This window comes from Ictidomys tridecemlineatus, chromosome 7 (genome assembly GCF_052094955.1).
Source record: "Ictidomys tridecemlineatus isolate mIctTri1 chromosome 7, mIctTri1.hap1, whole genome shotgun sequence".
Classification (NCBI taxonomy): Eukaryota; Metazoa; Chordata; class Mammalia; order Rodentia; family Sciuridae; genus Ictidomys; species Ictidomys tridecemlineatus.
The window spans coordinates 79,786,518-79,799,482 of NC_135483.1; the positions used below are offsets into that span (position 1 = coordinate 79,786,518).

Genomic DNA, 12,965 nt, shown 5'->3' on the forward strand with positions numbered 1-12,965 from the left:
TGCCGGACCGCATTTTCGCGGGAAATCTGGGACGTCCTACAAAGCCAAGTTTCGGAGGGGTGTTCTCCACTATAATGTTAAGAGCTTTTTAATCCCATAGTTTTTTAAGAAAATTTCTAGAGACATTTCAAACGCATTTCTTATTTTTTTTTTTAAATCGAGGAAAAACTTTTGACTAAGGACCCTAGATTGTGTTTTTACTCTGGTCAAACCGTTGAGTTCCTGTTTTTCCGTAAATTTGGATGTATACCTGCTAAGTGTATTATATGTTATGCATTCATAATCTGCCGGCGCGCTAATTTAGGTCTAAACGAGAAGTTTCTACCCGGAGGACCCTCCCGAGAGAGTGTCTCGTGGAAGGACCCCGCCTCTGTTGCCCCGCCCCTAGTCTGGAGTCCTGCTCCTGCGCCGCCGCGCGGCAGCCGGGGCCCCGGCAAAGTGCGCGCCTGCGCAGCGTTAGCGTCCTCGTCATGGCGGATTCCGGAGCAGTTTTGCAGGGATACCTGCTTCGGCTGCAGGAGTCCTTATCCACTGCTGACCGCTGCAATGCTGCGTCGGCCAGTTATCAGCTGATCCGCGGCCTGGGGCAAGAGTGCGTCCTGAGTACCAGCCCTTCGGTCGTGGGTGCGTACAGTTCCGAACACGGCTTTCCGAGTAGTGTTGGAGCTAGACAGCCCAGCTTCTCTCCCCTGGGTTTAGGTAACACTACTGCGAAGTCTCCCTCACTTCTGTGAATGTGTATGAAAAGCGGTTTGCCCTATATCGTTTCCCCCTAGCACCAGAAGAAAAGTATTTTAAAACCTAAGTTGGTGAAAATGACTCTAAATTTGTCAATCATTGCTACAGCTAGTGGGTGGAGAGGACAAGAGAAAATATTTCCCTTTGCCTCGTCTCACCTAAACCCACCAGTACCTTTCCAAACTCTCATATTTACTGTCCCGCTTTTACGAAGACTTGCAGAAATATAATTGAAAAGTCATTAAAAAAAAAACTTTTGTCAATGCTTGGACGAGAATGATATTTTTCCTTTGCAGTAAAAAAGTGCTTATTTTCAGCATTTTTCAATTTAAATATGCCGTTGCATGAAAACTTATGTATTCCTGTTTTCTTTTTCCCCCATTTTAAATTGATGCGTTATAATTGTAGATTATGGTGAATTCCTAGTTACCTATTTGTACATGCATACAGTGTAACAACGTACTTTGGCCAAAATTGTATTCCTATTTTAAAACACAAGTATGTAGACCTCATCTGCATGGTGTGCCCTAGTAAGAGCTAGATGAGATCTTTCTAAGAGGTCAGTACTGAGTACAGTGTAAAAATCTAAACCACTCTTTAAACAAGATACTATGTTGTGTCTGTGTATTGTTAAAGATATATTAGTAATGGGGAAATATCAAAAAACTAATGACTTTACGTAATTGCTTTTTATAGTCAGGTTTTCAAAGTTAGAATTCATGTTTGTTTAGTAACTCATGTTTAAAGTGATTTCTAGTTTACTGTGAATATGCAATATATGTCCTTTCACTTGAGAGATTTTAGAGAAGTATAGCAAATACCACATTCTTAGTGACTTAAAGTGACATTCATTTGTTAATCTTACATAGTGAGAAGCCTGATGTAGTCTCATTAAGTTAGAAAGAGCCAAGGTATCAAGGCTAATTTCCTTTCTGAAGGCTTTTGGTGAGAATCCTTTTCTTATTCAGGTTGTAGAATAAGGTCCCTGTTTCTTTGCTGATGTTCTTTGCTTCTAGAAGGGGCCCAGTGTCCTTGGATTGTAGCCTCTTTGTCCATCTTCAAAACCAGCAACCGTTTGTCAGCTACTTCTCAGGAGAGGTTTGATATCTCTTGTGTTTTCCTGTCTTTTCATCTTCGTGCAAGTCAGCTGAACAGCAGCCTTCATTTTATCTGCAGTCTGATTTCCTTTACCGTGTAAAGTTAATATTCAGAGATGTGACACCACAGATTAGGGTATGGACATCTTGGAGGAGTGTTTGTTCCCCTACTGCATCCCTATGGAACATCATTTAGAATTTTCTCCTTTCTTTGTTATAATATAGCAGCCTTAGGTTAGTGTTTTCATATTTAAAAGTCCTCCTTGGAAACCTTGCAGCCTTTTTAGGGTGATTTATGAAATGCTTGGCAACTCTTAACTTATTGTTTGTTTGTTTGTCCAGCATTACAGACTTCCTTAGTTTTTTCCAGAGATTTTGGTTTGCTTGTATTTGTTCGGAAATCACTTAACATTGATGAAGTAAGTGAAAAATTTTAATTTTGCTTTTTCTGTTTTTGTTGAAGTGACTCTAATTCTTAACCATATTTACAATATTTATTTCTTTTATTATAGTTTCGTGATTGTAGAGAAGAAGCCCTAAAATTTTTATATGTTTTCTTAGAAAAAATTGGTCAGAAGATTATGCCTTATGCTTTTGATATTAAGGTAAGGAGGAAGAAACATACCTTAGTACATGTCAATATCTATTTTAACATATGATGTAAGGAATCTAGATTTTTATTTTGTTTATGCCTTTCTTATTGGGGAGTATACTTAATTTTGCTTGATTAATCAAGTTGAAATGTAGTGGGCTTTTCATTGTTTTAGAATTAATAAGCTAAGACCCTTGAAATACTACTTTGATAATTTTTTTTTTTTTTTTTTTTTTTTTTGGTACTGATCTTGATCATTCTTTGCACCTGGGATAATTTGGATTTTTAAAACTGGGAAAATTCCAGAATACTTTAATGGATAATTCCAAAAAGAGTCCTCTTGCTGGGTAGAATCCATACTTCCTGTAGTTCATGTTTTCTTTTTTATTTAAAAAATTTTTTTTTAGTTGTAGATGGACACGATAACTTTATTTTGTTTATTTAATTTGTTTACGTGATGCTGAGAATCAAACCCAGTGCCTCACACATGTTAGGCAAACACTTCCAAAATGGAAACAATAGAGCCCCAGCCCAGTTCATGTGTTTTCTACGAGAGTTTCATCTGAAAAGTTTGGCTCTTTCATGCCTCTCATTCTTCTCAAACATGCCTTTGCCAGGTTTCCTTATAATTTATTATGGAACTAGCAATCATAAATTAGGTCACTCTTTCTCATTCTTTCTTATACTTTCAACAATTATCTCATTTCAAGGTAAATTATTTTTGTTGGCCCTTTGGAATTTGCTTTTAGATTTAGTGTGTTAAGAATTGAAGAAACATAGACAGTAGCTGAATTGGACATCATTTTCTTATGCTCATGTGTGAACACATGACTAGTGTAACTCCACATCATGTACAACCATAAGAACGGGAGGTTAGACCCCAGTGTATGTATAGTATGTCAAAATACACTCTACTGTCATATATATCCAAAAAGAACAAATAAAAATTAAAAGCAAAAACAAAACAATACAAAAAAGAATTGAAGAATTAGAAAGTATGATTGACTCTAAGTCTCTAAGTATGTGTGAGTTCCACAGCCATAGATACCTGCTGATTAAAAAAAATCACTACCTGATGATTAAAAAAAAAAAAAAATCTGAACTGAATACGAACAGACTTTCTTGTGGTTATTCCCTGATTAGTACAATATAACAATTATTGACAGCATTCACATTGTGTTAGTAGTCTAGTAATGACTCAAAGTATGTGGGAGGATATACCGGGATTATATGAAAAAATATGCCATTTTATGAAAGGGATTTGAGTATCACCCACAGATACTGAATGGCAGCTATATTTTGAGAATTAAAATTGGCTAAAACATAAAATATTCATTTTACCAATTATTGGTCTTTTTAAAGTAGATTTTGTTTTTGTGCTTTTAAAATTCCCTTTGGATTTCTAGTCTGTCTTCATTGGATTTTTTATTTTTTAAATGTATATGTGTGCTGGGGTTGAACCAAGGGTCTCATACATGTTAAGCATATGCTCTGCGGCTGATCTACACCTCCCAGCCTGAGGTATTAATCTCTCTAGTTTAACCAACGAGACTTAAAGTTAAGAAACTTGCCCATCTTTTGCAGCCAGCTCACCTAATGCCAGAGCACCTGTTGTTTTCATCACACTGATTTTTCCTCTAGAGTCCCAGACATTCTTTCAACTTTTTCTTAGTCACTTTTTTTTTTTTAAAGAGAGAGTGAGAGAGGGAGAGAGAGAGAATTTTAATATTTATTTTTTTAGTTATTGGTGGACACAACATCTTTGTTTGTATGTGGTGCTGAGAATCGAACCTGGGCCGCACGCATGCAGGCAAGCGCGCTACCGCTTGAGCCACATCCCCAGCCCCTCTTAGTCACCTTTTTATGCTCTCTTTCTTGACATTGGATAACAAATCCTATGGGACTTATGTGAGAAGGAATGACCTGATATTGTAAAGTCCTACTGAGGTATCTATTGACTTTGTGCTTTTAAATTGTTATTGATATCACCACAGCATATTGCATCAATATTTTCAGTCATTTTTAATCAAAACATTATGTACTTTGATGTTATACTTTCAAAAGTCAAAATACTAAGTTTTATTATGTCATACATTTTGTTATCTTATATCACTCCTCAGGGATATAGTTTTAGCACTCATTAAAATCTTATTGATTTGGTATGTTTCCTTTTAAAATCCAGAGTATTTGTACCAGTGTTTATACAAAGGATAGAGCTGCTAAATGTAAAATTCCAGCCCTAGATCTTCTCATTAAGGTAATTTTTTTTGTGTTTAAGTACAATTTTTTTTTGTTAAACATAATAACTTATAAGACATAAAGTTGGGAGTTTTGAGCTTTTGGGGAGGATAGGGTTGAATCCCATCTTGAGTGGATAAGATGCACACTTCACAGCCATCACCTGATAATACCTTGGTATTTTGTTCTTAGACTCTCCTACGTAGTAAAAGAAGAATTTTGGGTTGTGAAAGTAATGAAAAATTAAAATAACAAAGAAATTGTTTGTTTTTTCATTTATTACCTTTGGTGAAACCTAATACTATTGAGAATTGTCAAGATCCCCTTATCTCTCACGAGTTTTTCCTGAAGCTTTAACAGGACGGGAAGGTCGTGTTTTAGTGGTCCTTTGGGCTCACTTTCACGTGCACTTCTGTCTGATTTTGTACCCCTGTTTTAGAATTTCACTGGGCCTGTTTGGTCTGTGGAACTAAGTGCATCTGAGGGAGTGATTCTAGTAATGTTATTGGTTTCTTTGGAAAGTAACATTAGGTTTAGACCACCCTTCTGCTTTGCTACATCCACCTCAAGCCCACCTTCCCCAGTCATCTGGGTAGACATGAGTCCTGAGAGGCCTAGCATAAAGTCCCTAGAGACACAGGATTCTGAGGCCTTGCTATGTGCAGACATACTGAGGTAGAGGAAATCTTTTCTCTATCTTCCTCTTTAAAAAATGCTAACTGTGTTTTTTTAGTTACTTCAGACTTTGAGAAGCTCTAGACTCATGGATGAATTTAAAATTGGAGAGTTATTTAATAAATTCTATGGAGAGCTTGCATCGAAAGCAAAAGTACCAGACACAGGTGAGATGCATTTAATGTTATTTTCAAATATTCTTTTTTTTTTTTTAAAAGAGAGTGAGAGAGAAGAGAGAGAGAGAGAGAGAGAGAATTTTTTTTTTAATATTTATTTTTTAGTTCTCGGGGGACACAACATCTTTGTTGGTATGTGGTGCTGAGGATCCAACCCGGGCCACAGGCATGTCAGGCGAGCGCGCTATCGCTTGAGCCACATCCCCAGCCCTATTTTCAAATATTCTAACAAACTAAAATTAACTAACCATTCGTGTAACACTTAGTATTAGTACTGCCAATGCATTTTATTTTACAGATGAATCCTTTTTGCTGAAAACAAACCAGAATGGAAACAATATGTGAAGATTTCCCTTCATAAAAACGTTAATCTTTATAAAATAATTTCTTTAAACAGAAAACTCAGTATATGTCAAATATTGTTTCGTTTATAATAATAGATTTGCATAAAACTTGGGAAAAATTCTAATATGCAAAGTTGGTTATTTTGTGATTTTTTTAATAAAATCACTTTGAACTCAATAGCTCTTATTTTCTTATTCATGTATTTTTGTTATTTAAATGTACCTTTAGGCATTCATTTATCTAAAATTTATTTTTCAGTTCTAGAGAAAGTGTATGAGCTCCTTGGAGTATTAGGAGAAGTTCATCCTAGTGAGATGATAAATCATTCAGATAACCTGTTTCGGGCTTTTCTGGGTGAGCTTAAGACCCAGGTATGATACTCTTTATGATATTCTGCTTTCATAGATTTGGTTGGGTTTTTTTCCTCAGTTATATCTTTCTAACTCTTTGTTTTAGATGACATCAGCAGTAAGAGAGCCCAAACTACCTGTCTTGGCTGGCTGTCTGAAAGGACTGTCCTCGCTTCTGTGTAACTTTACTAAGTCTATGGAAGAAGGTATTTCAGGACTTTGCTTGATTTTCTTCCTGTATTCAAAAACTATAAGTCTAACAAAGACCACTAGTGTTGATTTTTTAAACTTTTTAACCAATTGTGAAATTGCATGCAGTTGTGAGAAATAATCCAGAAAGATTGATACACCTTCCCATTTTCCCTAAAGATGACATCTTTTATAACTATAGTACAAAAGCACAATATGATATTAACATTGACACCATCCACTGACTGTCAGCACATCCCATCAGTTATACACGCACATGCTAGTGTGTTTGTATTATATCTGAACAGTTCTGTCACATGAGTAGGTTTGTGTATACATCACTAAACAAGGCAGATTCATCACAAGGTTCCATTGAGCCACTTTATTACAGCCATTTCTCCCAACAACCCCTATTCTGTCTCCATCTGTAGTTCTGTTTTTTCGAGAATGTTATATAAATGAACTCATAGGCTATAACTTTTTGCGTCTGTTTCATTTAGCATAATCATACATGTTAGCATGTGTTATAATTTCCTTTTTAAGGTTTGAGGACTTGCCATATAGTTTTTTTTTTTTTTTTTTAAATAGCAACTACACTATTTTCATTCCCACTAGCAGTGCACAAGGGTAATAGCCATCATAATAGATGTGATGTGGTATCTCATTGTAGTTCGAATTTGTACTTCTTTAACATTGAGCCTTTTTTATGTGTATGCTTATTGGCCATTTCCATATCTTTGGAGATTTTTTTTTTTTTTTTTTTTTGTACTGGGGAGTGTGGGGATTGAGTCCAGGGGGCGCTTAACCACTGTGCCACATCCCCAGTTCTTTTTATTTTTTATTTTGAGACAGAGTCTTGCTAAGTTGCTTCGGTCCTTGTTAAATTGCCCAAGCTGGTCTGAAATTTGTAATCCTCCTATTTTAGCTTCCCAAGCTGCTGGGATTACAGGCGTGAGCTACCATGCTCAACTGTTTCTCTGTCTTTGGAGAAATGTCTGTTCAGATCCTTTGTCCATTTTTTTTTAGGTTAATCAGGTTGTTTGGCTTTTTGTTATTAAGTCATAGGAGTTATTCATATAGTTTGGATATCAGTTTCTTAGAACTGATTTTCAAATATTTTCTCCCATGGATTGCTTTTTCACTGTTGATTGTTGTCTTTGATGCACAAAAGTTCTTTATTTTGGTTATTTTATTTTGCCTATGCTTTTGGTGTTGTATCCTTGAAATTATCACCAGATCTCCATTGAATTGCTTTTGTATCTTTTAAAAAGTCAGTTGAGCATATCTTATGAGTCTGTTTCTGAGTTCTTTGATCTGATATATTTGACTGTCCCCTGCCATTAATGAACTGTCTTTTTGTTGAGTATGTTCTCCCATTTTATTCTTCTTTTGCAAAACAATTTAGTATCATGAACCCTATGTTTTTCCACTATGAATTTTAGAAAAAGTTTGTGTCTACAAAAATAGAAAATAAACAAAACCCTTGTTGCTGTTTTGATAAGCATTGTACTAAACCTTTGTGTCTATTTGGGAAAATTAACATCTTCACTATGCTGAGTTTTCCAATCCATGAGCAGTATATTTCCCCCATTTATTTAGGTCTTTGATTTTTTTCATCAACATTTTGTAATTCTGAAGATGCAGATCCTTTCCTATGATTTTAAGTCTTCTTTAATACACTTTTCTTCATAGCTGTATTCTCCTAGAGTAATTCAAAGCTAAAGGTTTAGAAAATAATGTAACTGATACCACTCTAAGCTTATAAAACTTTATTTTATTTCTTAGTTTCTTTTTTTTTATTCATTTTTTAGTTTTAGGTGGACACAATATCTTTATTTTATTTTTATGTGGTGCTGAGAACCAAACCCAGTGCCTCACGCATGCTAGGCGAGCACGCTACCACTTGAGCCACATCCCCAGCCCTTTTCCTAATTTCTTAAAAAGTGTTTTAGGGTCAAAAAATTTGCCTTCAAAAATATTTGCTCTTTCTTGCACTTAAAATTTTAAGTAACTGCCAGCTTTTTGTACTTCTGTGTGTTGTGCTTTCATCAGGTTGCTCATTCCCAAAAAAGAATAATTTCAAGGTGAGTGCAGTGACGCATGCTATAATCCCAGTGGCTCAGAAGGCTGAGGCAGGAAGATCGTAAGTTCAAAGCCAGCCTCAGCAATGGTGAGGCGCTAAGCAATTCAGTGAGCCCTGTCTCTAAATAAAATACAAATAGGGTTGGGGGTGTGGAGTGGTGGCCAAATGCCCCTGAGTTCAATCTCTGGTACAACCCTGCCCCCCCCCCCCGCCCGCCCACAAAGAAAAGAAAAAAAAGAATAATTTCACATTTCAACCTAATATTTCTTCTACTCAATTCTACCTTTTTTTTTTTTTTTGGTGGTGCTGGGGATGGAATCTGTTTCCCTTTGCCACTGAGCTATATCCCCATATCCCCAACCCTTTTTATGTTGAAACAGTGTCTCACTAAGTTGCCAGTTCTGGCCTTGAAAGTGTAATCCTTCTGCCCCAGCTTCCTGAGTCCCTAGGATTATAGATGTGTGCCACTGTGCCCAGCTCTACTCAACCCTTATTATTGCTTCTTAGCAAGAAAAAATACTGGAGCAACCCTGTGTGATTTGCCTTCCTCTGTCTTATGTCCTCTTGCTCCCACTCTGTCAAGTTGTATTAGTCCACTTTGTATTGTTGTGACCAATACCTGACAATAATTTAGAGGTGGGAAAGTTTATTTTTGCTCATGATTTAGTCCATGGTTAGCTAGGCCTAAGGTGAGACAGAACATCATGGCGGAAGGGTGTAGTGGAGGAAGCTGCTTCACTCATGGTGGCCACAGGGAAAATGAACCACTCCAGGGCATGCTCCCAGTGACCCACTCTTCCCACCCAGTTAGTACATTCAAACTAGTGTGAACTGATGAGGTTACAGCTCTCATGATGTAATGATTTCACTTCTGAATATTCTTGTGTTAACACAAGGTCTTATCCAGACATAAAGTAAGGAAGGTCAATCTAGATGACATTATGCTCTATGAAATAAGTGTGCCCCTGTGTCTGCACACTGTGTTCACACTGTTATTTTCTATTTGAATAACTTTTTCCCTAATACGTATTTTTAAAAAATGTTTAGTTGTAGATGGCCACAGTACCTTTATTTTATTTATTTATGTGGTGCTGAGGATTGAACCTAGTGTCCCATGCATACAAGGCAAGCGCTCTTCCACTGAGCCATAATCCCAGCCCCTAATATCCATTCTTTCAGTCCCATTTCAAATGCTGCCGTGTCTGTCAAGCCTTTCCTGAATATGCTTAAAATTGTTTTCAATTCAATTTATCCAGCTCCTATCACATAATCCTCTGGGCTCTTCTTCATTTGAAAGACATTAGGTCTTTCCATCAAAGAAGCGTTTTTCTGCTGTTGCAGGTGACTGTTAGGGTGGAGAAATCAGTGATGAATAAACCATAACTACTATATAGCTGCAGTGAATAATTTGGTGGGAGACAAATACAAATATCTGAATGTCATTCAGGCCAGGATAAGAACTTCACATTATAGTTTTGTGCCTGTTCTGTCTTGCCTTTTGATCATAGTTTCAGTAAGATCAAAGGTTATATTTTATTCACATTTGTAATTCCCATAACAATTTGGCATGTGTTATGCATGGAATAAATACCTAGGGGTGTGGGGGGTGGAATGTGTTTGGCCTGGAATGAGTTACTTTATGTAATTCTCGAGGCAACCCTAAAAGAAGGTGTAAATTATCCTTGAGGTTCTGAGAGATTATCTAACAGAGCTTATAAGTGATGAGTTGGATTTTAAACACATGTCTTCCCTTGTTCCACATTTTTCTACTTTCCTCTAGTAATAACTGTGCTGCAGTATTAAGTTGCATCTTTCTAGTTGGATCCAGTGTTGAAAGGGATTACTCCTGAATTCATAAGAGACTTGGAGTTAATGCAGTCAGCTTGTCTGAAGCAAACCTGGTAATCTGCAGAGTTATTGGTAAAGTACATCAGGTGATACTGTAATGATTTGTAACAGGCTTTTTTTGTTATTTCCCCAGATCCACAGACTTCAAGGGAGATTTTTGATTTTGCACTGAAAGCAATTTGTCCTCAGGTAGGATAAATATTACTCTTCAGTCTTTTATGGTTGAGACATGTGATTTTTCAAACACTGATGGTGAATTTTTTTCTCTGAAACAGATTGATCTGAAGAGATATGCTGTCCCCTTGGGTAAGAGTCTATATTTAATAAGTTGTGGTATTTTACATTACTTGATTAACATCTTGAATAAATTTTTACTTAAACTATGAATGAAAGTGAGTGCTATAACATCTGTGATGTTTCATATTATAATTATTATAGAAAGGTTTTGGGAGTTTAGTTTTTATAACACAAACCTGGATTGAGGTGATTATGCTCAGATTTATGATTTAAAAATATATTTATCTTAGGGTGTCTTTCAGAGAATCCAAGCTGTTTGATTCTGGCTTTGTTTAAATAAATCTGGATTTAGTATGATGTACTAAGTTTTCATGAACACAATTTTAACTTTGACACAGACCTGAAGCTTTCTTAGTTTTCTGCTCTGTTCTGGCTTATGTTGTCCTATTTCATTTTTAAAAATTTTATTAATTTTTGTGTATGACAATGGAATGCATTATAATTCATATTATATATATAGAGAGCACCATTTTTCATATTTCTGGTTGTATAAAAAGTATATTCACATCAATTCGTGTCTTTATTTATGTACTTTGGTTAATGTCCATCACATTCCACCATGATTTCTAACCCCATGTTCCCTCTCTTCCCTTCCTGCCCCTCTGCCCTATCTAGAGTTTGTCTATTCCTCCCATGCTCCTCCTCCCTACCCCACTATGAATCAGCCTCCTTATATCAGAGAAAACATTTGGCATTTGTTTTTTTGGGATTGGCTAACTTCACTTAGCATTATCTTCTCTAACTCCATCCATTTACCTGCAAATGCTATGATTTTATTCTCTTTTATTGTTGAGTAATATTCCATTATGTATATATGCCACATTTTTTTTAAAATTATTTTTTTTCATTTGTTTATTTATTTATTTATTTTTTTGGTTTGTGGTGCTGAGGATCGAACCCAGTGTCTCAGATGTGCAAGGCGAGCACTCTACCGCTGAGCCACAACCCCAGCCCTATGCCACATTTTTTAAAAATCCATTTATCCACTGATGGGCATGTAGGTTGGTTTCACAGTTTAGGTATTGTGAATTGTATGACTATAAACACTGATGTGGCTGTGTCCCTATAATATACTGTTATGTTGTCCTATTTTAAGTATAATGTGTTTTGCATTTGCAGCTGGCTTACGCTTATTTACTCTGCATGCATCTCAATTTAGTACCTGCCTTTTGGAAAACTACATTTCTTTATTTGAAGTACTATCAAAGTGGTGTAGCCATATGAATGTAGAACTGAAAAAAGCTGCATATTCAGCCCTGGAATCCTTTTTGAAACAGGTACTACAAATTCGACTTTCATAATAAATTTTTTTTCCACAAAATTAAATTCTAATCTTGTATGTGTAAATTTGAAAAATAGATATAAGTCAGTCCATTGGCATCTGTAGTGTTTAGAGCAGAAGGCTTTACTTTCCATCAGTCTCATAACTGGCAGCTGGACCAAGAGAGCTAGTAAGATACTAATTTTGATCAGGACACAGAGCCAACATTGAGGCAAGTCTCATGGAGCTAAGATGTGTCAGAGAATGGGTTAGAGGAAAGGCTGGAAGGTTAGGGCTACTCAAACTGGAGGGTGGGGGACCAAGGACTCCATCTCTCGGGAGGTGAGGGCTAGCTGTATGAGAAGATGGAGGCTTGTATGAGAGATTACCACAAGGATAGGGAGAGCACCTTTGTCCCTGTGTGTTTTCCATATAGATAGGACGCAGTTGCAGAATTTCATCTGGCAAATTTTGAAGCAGATCTTTTTTGGCTAAGGGGAATGTGTTGTGATTGTGGTTCTGAGCAGTGGTTTCAAAATTGTTGTGTGCATCCAGAGGCATCTGGAAATTCCTGTAGTTTAGGCTAGGTGTTAAGGAGCTACACTGCCAAGTTGGATCTGATAAAAGATCCTGGAGAGTCAAAATTTTGTTTGGAGAACTATTAAAAATGAATAAGTGATAGTAACTGCGCAGACTAGTCCAGGAAAACTGTGTGCAGACACTATTGGCCTGAGATTCACAGCTTAATAGAGAGCACTGCTGACCTTTGTCTGGGTGTGGCCCAACTCCCACAAAACTGAAATTAGTGTGCTTTGTGTCTGGCCCCCTACTGCTTCCTGCTGTCCCTCTCAACTGAGTGTTCCTCTGCTGTTCTCAACCTGCCCATCAAACTTGTCTGTCAGAGTTATTCTTGATATTAATTAAGGTTGCTTCCTTTCCTGGTCCTCCTCATAAAAATGCCTGTTTTGCTTAATTGGCTGCTCTGATTTGTTATAGAAAATGAAAGTTTATGGTATTATTTTTTTCTGGTTCACATAAATATGTTTGGATCTCAGTAAACATGGGCTTTTGAGAGA

The 12,965-nt window shown here is 36.6% G+C and overlaps 1 protein-coding gene across 4 annotated transcripts in view; it reads left to right on the plus strand.

Annotated features, from left to right (window-relative positions):
* The first annotated feature begins 435 nt into the window (after positions 1-435).
* The window catches only part of Prkdc (protein kinase, DNA-activated, catalytic subunit), a 164,080-nt gene continuing 151,550 nt past the window's right edge, over positions 436-12,965 (plus strand). For 2 of the 4 annotated variants that reach the window (XM_040294077.2, XM_040294078.2), the window contains exons 1-10: positions 436-699; positions 2,178-2,254; positions 2,348-2,440; positions 4,610-4,684; positions 5,399-5,507; positions 6,120-6,232; positions 6,318-6,417; positions 10,465-10,520; positions 10,607-10,637; positions 11,748-11,905. In XM_040294077.2, coding sequence (XP_040150011.2) covers positions 471-699; positions 2,178-2,254; positions 2,348-2,440; positions 4,610-4,684; positions 5,399-5,507; positions 6,120-6,232; positions 6,318-6,417; positions 10,465-10,520; positions 10,607-10,637; positions 11,748-11,905 — 1,041 coding nt within the window. In that variant the 5' untranslated portion in view covers positions 436-470. The remainder of the gene's footprint in view (positions 700-2,177; positions 2,255-2,347; positions 2,441-4,609; positions 4,685-5,398; positions 5,508-6,119; positions 6,233-6,317; positions 6,418-10,464; positions 10,521-10,606; positions 10,638-11,747; positions 11,906-12,965) is intronic. The other 2 variants (XM_040294074.2, XM_005332325.5) reach the window with 2 other exon arrangements.